Source organism: Salvelinus sp. IW2-2015, linkage group LG1, assembly GCF_002910315.2.
Source record: "Salvelinus sp. IW2-2015 linkage group LG1, ASM291031v2, whole genome shotgun sequence".
Taxonomy (NCBI): domain Eukaryota; kingdom Metazoa; phylum Chordata; class Actinopteri; order Salmoniformes; family Salmonidae; genus Salvelinus; species Salvelinus sp. IW2-2015.
The window spans coordinates 17390652-17407632 of NC_036838.1; the positions used below are offsets into that span (position 1 = coordinate 17390652).

The following is a 16981-nucleotide window of genomic DNA, read 5'->3' on the forward strand; positions in this document are numbered from 1 at the left end:
CAAGAGTTTTTCTTTATTTGTTATATTGTCTACATTGTACAATAACAGTGAAGGCATTAAAACTATGAAATAACACATATGGACTCATGCAGTAACCCCAAAATATATTTTAGATTCTTCAAATAGCCACCCTTTGTCTTGATGACAGCTTTGCACACTCATGGCATTCTCTCAACCAGCTTCACCTGGAATGCTTTTCCAACAGTCTTGAAGGAGTTCCCAAATATGCTGAGCACTTGGCTGCTTTTCCTTCACTCTGCGGTCCGACTCATCCCAAACCAGCTCAATTTGGTTGAGGTCGGGCGATTGTGGAGGCCAGGTCATTTGATGCAGCAATCCCTCACTCTCCTTCTTGGTCAAATAGCCCTTACACAGCCTGGAGGTGGGTAGGGTCATTGTCCTGTTGAAAAACAAATGATAATCCCAMTAAGCACAAACCAGATGGGATGGCGTATCGCTGCAGAATGCTGTGGTAGCCATGCTGGTTAAGTGTGCCTTGAATTCTAAATAAATCACAGACAGTGTCACCAGCAAAGCACCCCCACAACATAACACCTCCTCCTCCATGCTTTACGGTGGGAACCACACATGCGGAGATCATCCGTTCACCCACACCGCGTCTCACAAAGACATGGCGATTTGGAACCAAATATCTCCAATTTGGACTCCAGACCAAAGGCCAAATTTCCACCGGTCTAATATCCATTGCTCGTGTTTCTTGGCCCAAGCAAGTCTCTTCTTCTTATTGGTGTTCTTTAGTAGTAGTTTCTTTGCAGCAATTCGACCACGAAAKCCTGATTTACATAGTCTCCTCTGAACAGCTGATGTTGAGATGTGTCTGTTACTTGAACTCCGTGAAGCATTTATTTGGGCTGCAATTCCTAAGGCTAGTAACTAATGAACTTCTCCTCAGCAGCAGAGGTAACTCTGGGTCTTCCTTTCCTGTGGCGGTTCTCATGAGAGCCAGTTTCATCATAGCGCTTGATGGTTTTTGTGACTGCACTTGAAGAAACTTTCAAAGTTCTTCACATTTTGCGTATTGACTGACCTTCAGGTCTTAAAGTAATTATGGACTGTCATTTCTCTTTGGTTATTTGAGCTGTTCTTGCCATAATATGGACTTGGGTCTTTTACCAAATAGGGCRATCTTCTGTATACTCCCTTACCTTATATTCCTGATGGAAAACCGGTGCAAACTTAAAATCAGAAGACATCTGACCCAGAATTGTACAACAGGTGACACGAAGCTAAGCAATAAGCAACTGTGGTAGATAACTGCAAACCTCTAGAAGTTGAGCGTTCATCTTTACACACCGTATACTACTTTCTATCGTACCATCTGATTTATCCTATAAGCTCGGTGTGGACGAATGGTTGATCATGACAATAGATAACTAAACGCGTCATAGAACAAGGCAAGAAACAGTGTTTCTGTATATTTATTCTGTGTACAACAATAGACAGTTACAGGCAATGACACTTGTTTAACAATTGAAAACTTTGGTGATGCATAACAGCATGTGAATACCTGAACACTTTGTATTTTTATATTGCTCTGAAAATTCGTAGTAATGTTTTAGTTTACAATATCCACCGACGGCACAACCGTTTTGACACACGTGTACGTACACACACACACAAAAAAAAAGGAACCAGACGAATAACTTGTGCGAGCAAGAAAAGTAGAACAGCTATACTGTACATACAAACAGGATTCCGGAGGTGATTTCGCTATCRTGTCACCTCCAAAATGTATTTCCAGAGCGGGAGAGGAACTCTAGAGCTGGTACTGTCACTCAGACCCATAACCCTCTTAGCTTTATATACACACACACACAACAGGAAACTAGGAAATATGCAGTGAGTACTTCGACCATCACTTTCACCCTTGGGTATAAATGACCATTCCAAAACTCATACATCCCCCCCCTCAGTCCTCTTAAAACAAAAATAACAAAAACATTGTCTGAAGTCAGTCCTTAGTCGTCTCATGTCTGTTTGGGATTGTTTTTTGGATGAAGTGAAACAAGTGTCCATCTGTGAGGTGGATTGTCTGTTTGTCCAACTGTTGAAGATGGATCCTCAGAGTCCCAAAGCAGATGAGTCTGTCTTCTGCCCACCATTGCCAAAGCAACCCTCCCCCACAGTTTCTCCTCTTTCTTTGTGTAACATGACTTGTGACATCAGTGACCTCATTTCCTCCTCCGTTCAACTCAATGTCTGTGACATCACTTCCTGTCTGTGACATCACTTCCTTGGCTAGATTAGGGGTTGGTGTCCAGAGCGGAGGGTCATCGTAGGTCTTCGAAACAGCTTCCTTCCCTCGTCTCCTCTCCCTCACAACCGCTGACCTGAAGTCATTCGTCAGGTAAAAGCCAAACGATGGAACAATGGACACTAGCACCTTTCCCCTGTCAGCGGTTCGATAGGAACGGGAGACAAAGGAAGGAAGCAATTTTTGTGGCGCCCGGTCCTAGTGTCCATTATGAACAGTCACGAACAACAGAATTGAAGGAAAAGGGGAACGGAGGCAATCTTGAGTGCGAGCCAGTATCACTACCACCCTCCATGGTCCTAGTCTTAGTGCCCGTTGCTCTCTGACACGGATGCAGGAGTGGACGGGGTGGAGGAACGAGAGGCAATCGACCCCTTCTCCCCCCCAGGGCTGGCAGCGGTTGGTACACTCTCGGGGGCCTTGACCCCTGTGGTAACATCTGCAGCGGCTGCAGCGGCCCTGGCTGCGGTGATGGCGGACACGGGCTTGGGCTGGGCTTGCAGGCCAGGGCTGCAGATGAGGTGGTGGCGCTCCCAGTCCTTGTGTTGGCAGAAGGAGCCGCAGTAGCGCGCCGCATTGCAACCGCTGCACGTCTCGCTGGCCTTGCGCCCGCAGTTCCAGCAGCACTGCAGGGAGAGAGAAAGGATGAGTTGAGTATAGAGATAAAYAATATATTAAAGCTGTGAACGGCTGTGTACCTGTGGTGTAGACTACGTGCAGTGGGAGAGGAAGAGTGTGTGTACACTATATATTTATGGAGAAATGGACAAAGTATACTAGGCAAGTAGTAGGTAAATACCACATCTACACATCCTGCAGCTTTGAATATTATTCCTATGTGCGCACTATGACTCACTTCAAAGTATGTGTACACACTCTTAGAAAAAAGGGTTCTTCAGCTGTCCCCATAGGAAAACACTTTTTTGTTCCAGGCAGAACCCTCTGTGGAAAAGGTTCTACCTGGAACCAAAGGGGGTTCTTCAAAGGGTTCTCCTATGGGGACAGCCGAAGAGCCCTTAAAAAGGTTCTAGATAGCACCTTTCTTTCTAAGAGTGTATATAGTTATGCAGAGTAATATATCCTCCTAACCTCGCTGGAGTCCTCCTGCTCGTTGATGACCTGGATGGCGTCCTCGGTGGCCTTCCTCTTGGCCTCGGACAGAGTCTTCTCCATCTTGGCGCGCTCAGCCGTGATCATCTCAAAGGCCTTCTGCTCCGCCTCGGCCACAGCCTTCTGCACCTCGTCCATGGCCTGACGCTTCACTTCATTCACCGCCTCTTCTGCGCGGGAGAGAGGGGACAGAGGGTCAGGTTTTAGACCATGTTGTGGTTCTGTGATACATAGTGGTTATAATAGATGGATGAGGGGACTCCTTTATATCAAATGTTTTTCAATAATATATATTTTAATGAGCGAGAGAAGAAGAGGGATAAAAGGGGAAAGGGAAGAAGAACACAAATAAATGTTGAATGCCCACACACATGGGACATTGAACACTGTTGTACTAGCCCTTACCAGCTTTTCTCCAGATCTCATCCGGCACATAGCCCGAGCCAGGCCGCGGCGCAAAGTCTCTCTGGGATTCTGTGGCACAGAAAGACAAAAAAAAAAAAAAAGTTAGCACCCGGCAGACTTGTGTGAAATAGCATCATCCGCTCTACTTACTTGGGATATACAATCCCCTCACTAACCACACCAATTCAACCTTCCCCAGTTGGCCAAATTAACCGAATAGCCGGGCAGCTTGAAGAGGGAGTACATTGGCTAGGGCAGAGGAGCTGACAACCAAGCTGTAGCTACATTCTGTTTGTTATCGCTCTCTTTATCCCCGTCTTCTCTCTCTAGCTCTTTTTCCCCCCTTCCCTTCTCCTCTCTTTCTGAGCTGCTCCTCTCAATCCAGACCCATGCCCAAGCTCTGTGGTGCCCGGGCTGGGTTTGGACTGTGTACACTGTGCCCAGACACACTGCTGGGCACACAGATGGTACTCGGGCCGGGCGGCGGGCAGCCAGCTCTGGGTCTTAAAGGACGACAGGCTGGCACTGCCAGGGCCTTCTGTGGCAGATCTGGACGGGGGCAGCGTTGGCACCTGTCTGGGGGCCATGGAGCAGCATGGGCCCCGGAGAGAGGAGCAGACGAGCACTGAGAGACAAACACTGCCAGCAAGACTGAGAGTGCGTTCCAAATGGCACCTTATTCCTTACCAATATACGGAATACGATGCCATTTGGAACGCAAGCTATATGTGTAGGTTCGAAATGTGTCAGTAGTGTGTTGATGGGTGTAGTTCTGTAGATGAACACCAGAGGGCAGTGGGTCTATGTGGTGACTTTGGGAGCTCAGTTGCTGGCAGGTTGCTTCAGCAGCTCACCATCAAGGGGACCACTCATTTTTAATCCCTTACCAGGAATCCCACCTGACAAGATGCATTACATATAGATCTGTCGATCAGGTGTGTATCGATTCATTGAAAAAGGACCAACCCTAAGGGTAGAAATGAACATAACTTTGCACCCATGAATGTGAGACTGTACGAGTTAGTTATAACGTAAAAAGACAAGAGGACCACCCACCATTGGTGAGTCCCTCGGCCGTGTGGGGGCTGTGGGTCTTGGAGAAGGGGGCGGGCATGGTGGTGGCGCCTCCCTTGCGGGGGTCCTCCTGCTCGCTGGAGCGCCGCCGCCAGTAGTTGAGCTCCTCGCGATCCGACTCCTGGCAGCGGCGGAGCACAGCCACCGAGCGCCGCGTCTTCTCCACCATGTCCACGATGCAGTTCAACACCTGGAGGCGTGAGTGGCGGAGATAGAAAGAGGGGACCATTAGAGGGAGCCAAACTTGAATTTAATTTTTTTTATTTTATACAAATGCCCAACCACAAAATACATCCTATATCTACACTACTGCAGAGAATACGGTCGACCTCTGCAGATACTGTATATGTCAGTGGAGGGTGCCGAGGGGAGGACGGGTCAGAGCGAATGGTATGGCCTCAAACACATGGAAACCGTGTATTTGATACCATTCTACTCCAGCCATTACAATGAGCCCATCCTCCCCAATTAAGGTGGCACCAACCTCCTGTGGTATATGTCATAATGTGGGGGTAAGTAATAGCTATATACAGTAGTGTTACTTGGGGGTACATAATAAGTCTCAATACACAGGACTACTATTCCAGAATTATGTTTGTGAGATAAAAACAAAATATAATTTCATTGGGTAGGACTCCTGCTTTGGGCAGTCGATCACTACTGGAGCGCATGGCTCTCGGATGTAGACAGCAGATGGCTTTAGCACAAGTCCACCACTGTGAACGGGACACCCAGTCTGACATAGCATTGATGGCTCCACCAGGCACTGAGAAGTGCTGCGCCACTTATAGTTCCAGTGGCGGCGGCGGCGTCTACTGTCAGCAGTGGCACTTACATGATCCAGATGCCTCCACTCGTCGGCCCACTCTCTGTCTGTCAGCCTGTGGTCCACGGGCTCCTCGCGGTAGCCCCCGTTAGTGCCTGATTAGAAAGACGAGACAATTGAAAGCTTAAAGTGGTGATTTAAAAAAAAAAAAGAAGAAAAAAAAAGGAACACAGCAGTCACTACAAATGAATGTCAGGAAAAGAGGCGGCGGGAAGGGGGGTGAAAGTGGTGTCCATTAATCATATTAGTCAGTAGCACAATGAGGCAGTGACACAATGACATTTAGATGGTCTTATTTCACAACAACATTCCATGTCATGGCCGTAGCTTAGTGACAAACCGCGCTTTAGTGTCTCGTTACCGTCGTCACTGTTTCACTTCCTCGTACACAAGAGAGATGAAGAGGAGGAGTGAAAGACGAAGAGTGGCCTACTCAAGAGTTAAGGACAGAAGAGAGAAAATAAAAGACAGAGTTACAGAGACAAAGCTATAGAGAGAGAGAGAAAGCTAGAAAAGGAGATATCGTCTAACAAAGACAAGGGCAATACTGAGTATAAAAAAAATATATATTAGGAACACCTACTCTTTCCATGAAAGACTGACCAGGTGAATGGTATGACCCCTTATTTATGTCACGTGTTAAATCCACTTCTCTTCAGTGTAGATGAAGGGGAGGAGGCAGGTTAAAGAAGGACGTCGATTGCGTATGTGTGCCATTCAGAGGGGGGAAATGGGCCAGACAAAAGATTGAAGTGCCTTTGAACTAGGTATGGTAGTAGGTGCCAGGCGCACCGGTTTGTGTGTCAAGAGCCGCAACGCTGCTGGGTTTTTCCACGCTCAACAGTTGCCGTGTGTATCAAGAATGGTCCACCACCAAAAGGACATCCAGCCAACTTGACACAACTGTGGGAAGCAATGGAGACAACATGGGCCAGCATCCCTGTGGAACGCTTTCAACACCTTGTAGAGTCCATGCCCCGACGAATTGAGGCTGTTCTGAGGGCAAAAGCGGGTGCGACCAATATTAGGAAGCAGGGGCGTAACTTTCACCAGGGACATGTCCCCCCCCCCCCCACATGCTGAAATTACATTTGTACCCCCCTGGTTTTATCATTGGAATGGCATACAACACAAAGGCAACGGGTGTGCTTTAGGACCATGCGGACATCGCCGAGCGGTCGTGTAGGCTGTTTGGAGTGTTTATCCAACTGGATATTTTCTAAAACCAAAGTTGCGCCCCTGTTAAGGTGTTCCTAATATTTTGTACACTCTGTTTTTACATCTCTCACTCTGAAATACACAAAGAAAGAGTAAAAAAAAAAAAAAAAAATTAAAAGAAAGAACAGAGATAAGAGAGAGAGAGCGAGCGGTTGAAAGAGAGACGGAGAGAGGGACAGAGCGATGTCTTTTGATGAGAACCAGACCCGAGCCCAGTCACGGCATGCAGCAGCGCTGGGACTCCCCCCACATCTGGAGGTCAGCTGTCCGTAAAAAAACACCAACACCATCCCCCACCCCCTCCCCATTTCTGCCCCCACGGCTGGGTAACTATCGGGGAGTAGTGGGCATCCCCTCCCCATGGTCTGAACCTAGCAGCATTCCAGCGCTGGAGCTGTAAAGGCTGCGTGCCGCAGGCCCACTTCTATACACATCTGCCCCCTGGCTAAGCAGCGCTAACACCCGCTCTGGTTTGGAGGAGCGCAGGGAAGGGATAGCACACACACACACGCAAACAAAGAGAGGCAAACAAAGACGAATAGACAAACATACAACACAGCATTCAAAGACACAAATACACACATGAACGGCAAAAAAAGGATAAACACACACAATCTATCTATCAACCCCACCCACCCCCCTCTCTCCTTCTCCCGTCTCCACCCCCGCTGCTGTTTCTCATCAGCGATCCCCAGTTCAAAGCTCTGAGATGTAGCGGTGAACAGGCTGGATGGCTTACTGTACCTTGGGACGTAACGCTCGTAAACAACACCGGCCCCCATGCTTCGACTCTCTGAGAGGTGTGCCTCGGGCATGAACTACTGCCGTTTCCTTAGGGCGCCGTGTGCGTTTCGCTGTTCGCCGCTGTGTTTATGGGAGTGCGTGTCTACTTCGTTGAATATCTACATCCCATCTGGCCATTGACACTGACAGGGATCAGATGGCACGCAGATTTACAACGAACTAGATACAATCTTCTCTCAAAAAGGTACACTACTTCCCGGGTAGTTTGGCACACACTAAGCACATGTGGGGTCCATGGATTTATGGTCTTCGGGGGAACTTCTATGCCATTTGCTGTGCATGTCCACGCACACACACTTTTGCTCGCATGGACACCCACACAGACCACCCATTAGCAGCTTTCATATCGACCACACCTAAAGGCTGTGGTTGTGTGTGAGTGAGAAAGAGTGCTGTTTTATGACGGAATCTCGGTGTTTTGCTCGAGTCGTCCCTTTCGACTGTTGTGGAAAACAGCAGAGGGACCAATGTGAGAGAACAAAGGGCGCCTGCATCTGTTAATGTCAGGCTAAACCCTCGTGAGTTTGTGTATGCGTCTGGGTTGCATTTGTTGTGTGTGTGTGTGTGTGTGTGTGTGTGTCTCTCTCTCCAATTATTTTGTATGGATGGCCCCAGCCGGAATCAAACCCACAATCCCTTGGCCTTGCAAGCACTGTGCGTTACCGACTGAGCCGCACATGACCACCTGTAGGTGTGTACAGTAAACATGTGTGGATGAATCTACCTGGTAGTCTAGGCCTGTCCTTGAGCTCGCGGAGCTCCAGTATCCGGTGGCTGCTCTCCCGGTGCAGCAGATGGGGGGCGCTGATGTCCTCAAGGGCGTAGTGCTGCAGAGGGGGCGGCGTGGGGTGCAGCTGAGCGCTGAGGGGCAGGGGGTGGGCCGGGCTGTGGCGGGGCGCAGGGCTGATGGTGCAGATGCGCTTGGTTGGTGGCTCCAGGGGGGCGGGTGGGCGCTCGTGGAAGCCATTCTCTTTGGCCCTGCAGGAAAGATGGAGGGTAGGAGAGGGAAGGCATGAGAGAGAGAGAGTGGAAATGTGTACGTATGATATTGGGGATGGCAGTCTGTTGTGCATCATCGTGTGTGTGTGTGTGTGTGTGTGTGCGCGCACATGCGCGTCTACAGTATATGTATATGACAATCTGTCCCCTACCTGTTGGGACTGTGTCTCTTAGTGTGTGTGTGTGTGTGTGTGTGTGTGTGTGTGTGTACATTTTGTCTGTCTGTCTCCTACCTGTTAGGGCTGTTTCTCTTGGTGGCCATGTCTCTCTCGCTAGGCTCCAGCAGCAGTTCTGAGGAGTCGGGGGGCGAGGCCAGTGTGGTGCTGAGCAGGAGGTGCTCGTGTTGGGACAGGTACTGGGCCGGGGTCTGCTTGGCTGCACGTGCACAGTGGAGCAACTCCCTCTGCAACAGTGGCAGGTTGGCCTGGGGAGGGGGAGGTAGAGGGAGAAAGGGAGATGAGTGTCATTTGAAAAAGGCAAGAACGAGAGCGAGATACAAGAAATCACAAGAATACGGCTACTGTAATGACGTTTTCTCAAAGCCTTAAAAATCTAACTACAGGGTCGCGGCTCTCAAGGAAACACCACGAAACGCCACGTAGACGCCGCGTAGACGCAGTGGCACCATGGAGACAGTATAGATGCCATACTGTCGCCATAAAAGAGCTAGCTTCTATTTCTTAGTTGACAAAACTAGTTGGGAATATCTTCATTCTCTACACCTTTACTGACCCAACGATCCAAAGTCTGATCTTGTGCAAATTCAAAAGTGAATTTCCCATTAAATCCAACTGACATGTCCACAAAATACCAGTACATGTCATTTTTTTGGGGTGAAAACGTCAAAACACGAACTTCATGAAGTGAAGTTCGAGTGAGAAAAAAAAGACTTATTTGCATGTCGCGGTATGGCCGTGAAGCCTCTGTGTCATGGCAACACGGCAGAGACATTAGGCAGATACGTGTCACTGAGGAGGACCAGAGGGAGAGACATACAGCAGATCTCTCCTTGAGAGGCCAGAGAATCACACCCCCGCAGGGGGTTAAAAATGTCCGCCGTCTCTGTCTGTCTGCCTAGTGTAAGCCCTGTGACTGTTTCTGCAGCCCACCTTTCAGTAAATCACCGCAAAACCCAAACACATAGTCCACCGCTCACTTTGGACGAACCGCAAACACAAGAGAAGATTAGAGCCGTGTACATAGAAGGAGAAAAATGGGGCTTCGTGTTAGGGTGTGTGTGTCGTCGAAGAAGCAAGGCCGAGTGGAATGAGAGAGTCTGTGGAGGTCAAATGAGACAGACGGAGAGAGAAAAGAGGGAGAGAATGATACAGAAGCGGAAGACAAACGTCACACGGTGCAATCAGAACGCAGGCACCCTCGTAGGGGGTAAAGAGAGCGGGACAAGGGAAGAAGAGCAAACGAGTGACGAGCAGGGGCAGAACAGGATGACCACCAAGCCTGATGAGAGGATGCAAGCTCCTCCCTCCCTCTCTCTATTTCTCCTTCCATCTCTTAATGAGCAACAGGCCCAAGTGTGCTTATAATTACAGACTTCCTCGTTCCCCCGTTCTCCACTTAAGACCCTTACCCCCCCTAGCCAGGGCCACCACTACATCAGTCCGCCACATATGTTGTCTGTCAGTTAAGCGCCGTTCTCTTTTTCTGCGGGGCGGATGCGAAATTGGCGGCGCCGGGCAAGCCTGAATGACTGCTTTCTTTTAATGCGACGCAGAGTCCATATGGTGCGCTGCTGAGCCCCATAAAAGAAGGGAGGGAATGGTTTACAGTCATGTTTCACACTTCCGAGCTCTGTCTCTCCCTCGCTTTCTTTTTGAGCTATCCACTGCCACGGTGCTAGGGAGGGAGGGAGGGAGAGAAGTTGGGGAGCCTCGTAAATTAAGAAAAAGGGAAACCATTCTTTTTTTCATTTTATTCTTTCAGAGAGTCGGGGTTCTGAAAGGTGAAGGAGAGGTAACCCATGGAAAAAAAGAGCCGATTTTCACCGTCTGAAGAATGGAGCAATAACACCGAACAATTTGACTGGTTGGAAGATTTATGTTCGGTTCTCATGAGGGTAGCTCTTAAAAAGTATTCTATTTCAGGCCCCCATGCTGCAAAGTTACTCAAAGGCCCAATTAAACTTGCGCAACCCCTGTCGCTCGTTTAGTCAACGCATAGAACTATATTGTTACTTGGGAATGACCGAAAGGCAATAAATAAATTCACAACCCCAATTCTCTGTTTATACGACAACCGTCTTGMTGTTGAAAATTCAAGTAGAGAAATGATTTTCATGTTTTCCTAATTTTGTATTATGCTACCGTCTACTTGCGGTTTTTCATTATTTATGACCATATTTGCATTATTATTAGTTCAAGATTTGAGAGAAGTGTAATTAGAGTATTCTGTGCCAGAAGCTCCTCTACGCTTCATGAAAGGAATAGGGTCTCGTCTCAAACGGTACCCTATCCCCTATATAGTGCACTACTTTTGACCAGAGCTAGCATAGATATCACAGGAGGTTGGTGGGAACTTAATTGGGGAGGACGGGCTCGTGGTAATGGCTGGAGCGGAGTTGGTTGAATGGTATCAAATACGTCACGCATGGTTTCCGTGTGTTTGATGCCCATTCCATTGCGCCGTTCCAGCCATTTATGAGCCGTGTGCCTCTCGGCAGCCTCCATTGAGACAGACAGATCATCTATCAGTGGAGGCTGCTGAGGGGAGGATGGCATTTTGGGACGCACCCTAGCTGTTACCTTCAATACAAAACATCTGCTTTTTTTCCCCCACTCCTGATTTCATGACTAATTATATGCGGTCCTTGAGTCATTGTAAACCTCCCTCGAACATCAAACACCTTTTGAAGAGGACAAAGAGGAACGCTGTCGTCCGCACAGCACAGGCCTGGATTCAGTTCATCAATATTTCCGCCATATAGGGAGAGAACAAGACATAGGGAGGGATAGATAGACAGACAGACAGACAGAGATAGAGACAGAACGAGAGAGGGGAAATGGAGAGTAACAGAGAAATAGAGAGAAGGGAGACAGACCTAGAGAGAGAGGAGGTAGGTGCTACCTTGAGGAAGGGAATGACGAATGGTCTCAGGGGGAAGTTGGTGGCCTCTTGGAGCCGCGAGTGGAACTCCTCGATGGTGACCGTTGAATTCTGGGACACAGGGGAGAGATCAGCCAATCACAGTTCCCCCCTCAAGGTTTAAAGTCTCCAACACTGAGCTAGACAATTGTGCGTGTTTCAGATGAACCACGTTGCAGTCGTCAGCAACCGCAGACTGACTGATCTACAAATCAGTTGGCGTCATAAATAGTCCAACTACGGTGGATCAGTCCATTTGTAGATCAGTCAAAATGGATGCTCTCGGACAGGATGATAAGACTTTGAAATCGCTTCGATCACTGAGTGACCAGAGCAATAACTACAGAGCAGTTTCTCTTTCAACTGTCAATCAACCTGTCGACGGATGAAAGATGATTGTGCACAAATGATAGATAGGTATCAATATGTTGCAGATGGGGCCTGTCAAAACCCAATACTGTGGGTCCACTTAAGCCACATAGAGCGATTATACGGGCATATAAGCCTACATAAATAAACATATTTTTTATACTGAACAAAATTAGAAATGCAACATGTAAAGTGTTGGTCCCATGTTTCATGAGCTGAAAGAAAAGCTCCCAGAAATGTTTTATAAGCACAAATGCTTATTTCTCAAATGGTTGTGCGTAGATTGGGTTAACATCCAAATTTGTGAGCATTTCTCCTTTGCCAAGATAATCCATCCACCTGACAAGTGTGGCATATCAAATAGCTGATTAAACAGCATGGTCATTTCACAGGTTCACCTAGTGCTGGGGACAATAATAGGCCACTCGAAAATGTGCACCCGGACAGCTGATGAAACTGAGATGGGTATTTCTGATTTACTTATATGAACTGTAACTAAGTAAAATCTGTGAAATTGTTGCATGCTGCATTTATATTTTTGTTCAGTATATATGTTTGGCAGATATTTGTATTGAAATCAACATTTATGTTGAAATATCTCATTYGATTAAATACAATTCTGTTAAACTCAATTCAGTTTATTCATCCCGAGGGTAAATGATCATATCGCTTCGAAAAATCAAATGCAACACATCGACGTCTCCATCCATCATTCCTAAAATGTTATATCAACCACTTACCACGAGGGCCAGCACCAGGTTGCGGACGCTCTCTCCGATTTCGGGCGAGATGTCGTTGCCGAACTGCTGCAGCGTCGTCAGGAAGCGTTTGAGCTTGCTGAGCTGCCTGGCGCCGCACGTGGCCGGGAGCTGCTGATTGGCCAGCGAGGAGGAAGAAGAGGAGCTAGGCCCATTGCTATAGCGCTGGGGCGGCGAGGGCACAGCGTTTAGCATGGGTGGGGAGTGGTGGATCCCATTGGTCACTGGGGGAGGGAAGAGGTGGGATGGGGAGGGAGAAGAGCCAATGAGAGGTCAAAGAAGTTATCAGAGGAGTTGATAGACTGAATGGGTTGACACAATCTTTCATACTGGAATCCTCACATCTTTTATCATGTTGAAGATTTAAGGCCATTAATTAAGGCCGACAAAGAAATGAAGACATAAATATAGCAAAATCATGTACCACGATCCACTMATCCAGGGGTGTCAAACTCATTCCACGGATGGCCGAGTGTCTGCAAGTTTTTGTTTTCTCCTTTCAATTAAGATCTAGACAACCAGGTGAGGGGAGTTCCTTACTAATTAGTGACCTTAATTCATCAATCAAGTACAAAGGTGGAGCGGAAACCCGCAGACACTCGGCCCTCCGTGGTATGGGTTTGCCACCCTTGGATCAGGGGATTGTGGTACATGATTTTGGTATATTCATATTTTGGTACTCATTTATATGAGTTTGACACATGTGCCCTAATCAATGTATGGATCACACAGCTCAAATCTGCTGGTTGCTATTAAAGGGTTCAATCACAACTTCCATTTAAGTCACAATTTTCACTTGATGTCACATGCGGTTACGATTCACCCCAAAGCGTGCAGGTCCCTGGAGGCTCCTCTAGGGGGGGCTAGTGGCGGTGGGCGCTGTCATGGTGGCAGCGAGACTATGTAGAGTGGCCTGTATGGTCAAGTTGCCACTAGAAGCTCATCATGGGTCAGTTTTGTATTTCCCCCATTGATGTTTGAGTTTGGGATTGGGAGAGGAGAACAGGATCTTAAAATCTGCACCTAAGGGAAACTTCACCCCGGGCACTCGGTACTCACGTGTGGTGGAGGAGAAGGAGGCTGGCCGGGGCCCGCTGGGGTTGATGGAGGGCAGGGGGGGCATGGTGGCGCTGCTGCTGGGGGCTGGTTTGGAATGAGTCTTGACATCCACAGGAGAGCCGGGCATGGCAGGGGTCTTCTTCTCTCCACTGTCTGAAGGTTGAGAAAGAGGGGAGGGGGGGAGAGAGAGAGAGGAGGCGTGGTCAATAGGTGCATGTGGGGAGTGRTCATTACGTGGTCGAGGTGTATGTACACACACACACCTCAGTTGGTAGAGCATGGCGCTTGCAACGCCAGAGTTGTGGGTTCAATTCCCACGGGGGGACCAGTATGCAAAAAAAAGTATGAAAATGTATGAACTCACATGAACTAAGTCACTCTGGATAAGAGCGTCTGCTAAATGACAAAAACATTTAATGTAAGTAGGTTTGAAGTCTAGTTTTGATCATCAGCCACTCAAGTTAAAACACACACTATCCTAAGCCTCAGTGTGCATGCGTGCTATGAAACGCAATCCAACATTTTCAGATCCAGCTCAATCTTCTCAATGCAGACTCTTCAAGTCCCTGCCTTTGTCAGAGAAAATAAATAAATAAATGAAAAAACAGCAACAGAACTTCCCGCCTCCACACCCACCCCCGTTTGCCCCTACTAGAGAAACCCAGATGTCTTGGGGTCTAGCCTTGCGATCCTCCACCCCTCCATTGAGATCCATGGCAGAAGTGCTAATGAAGAAAAACCATTGTGTCCATGGAGAAGAATGGCTTTTCATTGAGACAGAGGGACAGGGGCCGAAGAGAGAGGGGGAAAGAAGAAGAGAGAAAAAAAAAAAAAGTGGGGTCCGGGAGCTATTTCACGCTTTACTAACAAGATCGCAAAAGCTTTTGAATGTTAAACGCATACTTCTCAATATGCCACGGCCAATGAATGAAATGAATGGGACCACCAGATCAGGGGATGGGAAGAGAGAGAGAGAGGGAGAGAGAGGGAGGGAGAGAGAGAGAAAGATGGTAATAATCTTTGGATCAGAGGGCGTCTTTGTTGGGGCAGATCCCATGAAGGCTGCATCTTGTCTCCATTTGGAGTGGATCAGACGCTTCCAACTGCTTTTAGACGGACGATTAATAGACAAGCGGGGTTTTAAAGGGTCAAAGGTTGGGTGAAACGGCTCTTTTCAATGGAGTTCCGTGGCTTTAGGGTGGGACTATTGTGCTCTTTTGATGCTATGAACTGAGTGTCTGTCTCGTCGTACAAAAACATATGAATGCAATAGCCWGCACTTCAGTGACGTTTAAGTGCGTATGAATCCCCGATGGAAAGCGATATTGCATTTCATATGCAAGCGTGTGACCACAGAAATGTGGTCTAGGGTGAAAAACTAGGGTGAAATCAAAAGACAGAACACTTTCGATATGGCTCCAATGTGGAGTTATTTGGCATGGGGAAATAAACAATAAGCTTCGCGACTCATTGGCTCGTAGACGTAACCCTCAGAAAAGGGAAAAGAAACAAAAAAAAGGTATATGCTTGCTTTGTAGTAGTTACTTCTCTTTTTGAATTGTCAAAGCCAGCACACAAGCGTGTACACACACATTCCCACACAACAGCGAGGGTTGACTTGAACTGTCAGGCTTGCAACCGCTGCACCCCACGATTTGACAGCTCCTTCTGCCCCCGAGCCCCACTTTGACTCTACCCTCCCTCTTCTTGTCCTCCTCTCTCTCTCCATCCCTCTCCCTCCACATCCCGTGGCCTGCCTGCTATCGTTCCACCTGTTCACTAGAGCAGGGGGCAGGAAGGAGGGCTATACACAGCCATTTGGGCTTCCGTCACACACACACACACAAACGCATGCACACACACACACTCCGTGCCAGCACGTCACAGGGAGCCGCACACTCACTCCCAGGTTCCAACGCTCCACAGAATCCTTATGTTCAGGAAATGAGGATGACGTCTCAATACCACAATCCACGGGACGTATAACTTAATAATAATAATAATAATAATAATATCTGTGCCAACACAATTAGTATGCATTATGCATTCTATTCAGAACTGATATGAAACCCAACCCTCCATTGCTTTCAAAATATTCATTTTTATTTCAGTTGATCCCCGACCTCTATGTACTGGTACGCCGTGTATATAGCCATGTTACGTTTACTCTTTATTGTTAATCACTGTGTATTTATTCCTCGTATCACTATTTCTCTCTATACGTTTATAAAAAAAGAAAAATCTTTATCTTAACTCTGCATTGTTGGATAAGGACTCGTAAGTAAGCATTTCACTGTTTGTCTACACCTGTTGTTTACAAAGCATGTGACAAGTACAATTTGATTTGTGCTTCGCTTGAGTACATCCGCCTCAGGTCAGAAGAAGACAACGCTGTCTGGGTTCACGCTCTTCTCAAGAGGTCATTTCCCAGGATTTTTAAATAACATTTCTACCAGGACATAAAAAGGGAGACAGATTTCGGACACGGCCTCGGTCTTACCTACTACTTACTAAAACTTAAAATGCTTAATAGTAAGGACTTAAATATGGGTATTCGGACATGGCCAGTACTTGAGCAGACGGTGTATTACAAGAACGCTTTCTTATGAAGCCAATTTTGTAGCATGATTTACTACAGTACCCCACACAGCTCTAGCATCACGCACTAGTCAAATCAAAAACGGGGAAACCTTGGCTATGACAAAGGTCATCGAGAAGACAATGCATGGCACCGTTACAGATCATTTAAACGCAATGTTTACATTAGTGGGCCACAGCCGGACGACTTCATTTTTTTTTTGCCTGGCACCTGAGACCCCTACTACTGTCAGTCTGAAGGAGACGTCAAGCAGCTGGCACGTCAGCCCAAACACACACACACACACACACACACTATTAGGGTATAAAGAATATGGTCCAGCGGTAGCTCGGAAAGACACCTGTGTTTACCAGTCAATATTTGCCTTGTGCCAGAAGTTTGTCTAG

At 47.6% G+C, this 16981-nt stretch overlaps 1 protein-coding gene across 4 annotated transcripts in view; it reads right to left on the minus strand.

Annotated features, from left to right (window-relative positions):
- Positions 1-1421: 1421 nt before the first annotated feature.
- cbfa2t2 (CBFA2/RUNX1 partner transcriptional co-repressor 2) overlaps positions 1422-16981 on the minus strand; it is a 50578-nt gene continuing 35018 nt past the window's right edge. For all 4 annotated transcript variants that reach the window (XM_023984485.3, XM_023984494.2, XM_023984476.2 and 1 more), the window contains exons 2-11: positions 13997-14149; positions 12920-13161; positions 11793-11882; positions 8945-9135; positions 8437-8690; positions 5700-5785; positions 4847-5054; positions 3791-3859; positions 3365-3555; positions 1422-2901 (exon numbers count right to left, since the gene is read on the minus strand). In XM_023984485.3, coding sequence (XP_023840253.1) covers positions 2581-2901; positions 3365-3555; positions 3791-3859; positions 4847-5054; positions 5700-5785; positions 8437-8690; positions 8945-9135; positions 11793-11882; positions 12920-13161; positions 13997-14149 — 1805 coding nt within the window. In that variant the 3' untranslated portion in view covers positions 1422-2580. The remainder of the gene's footprint in view (positions 2902-3364; positions 3556-3790; positions 3860-4846; positions 5055-5699; positions 5786-8436; positions 8691-8944; positions 9136-11792; positions 11883-12919; positions 13162-13996; positions 14150-16981) is intronic.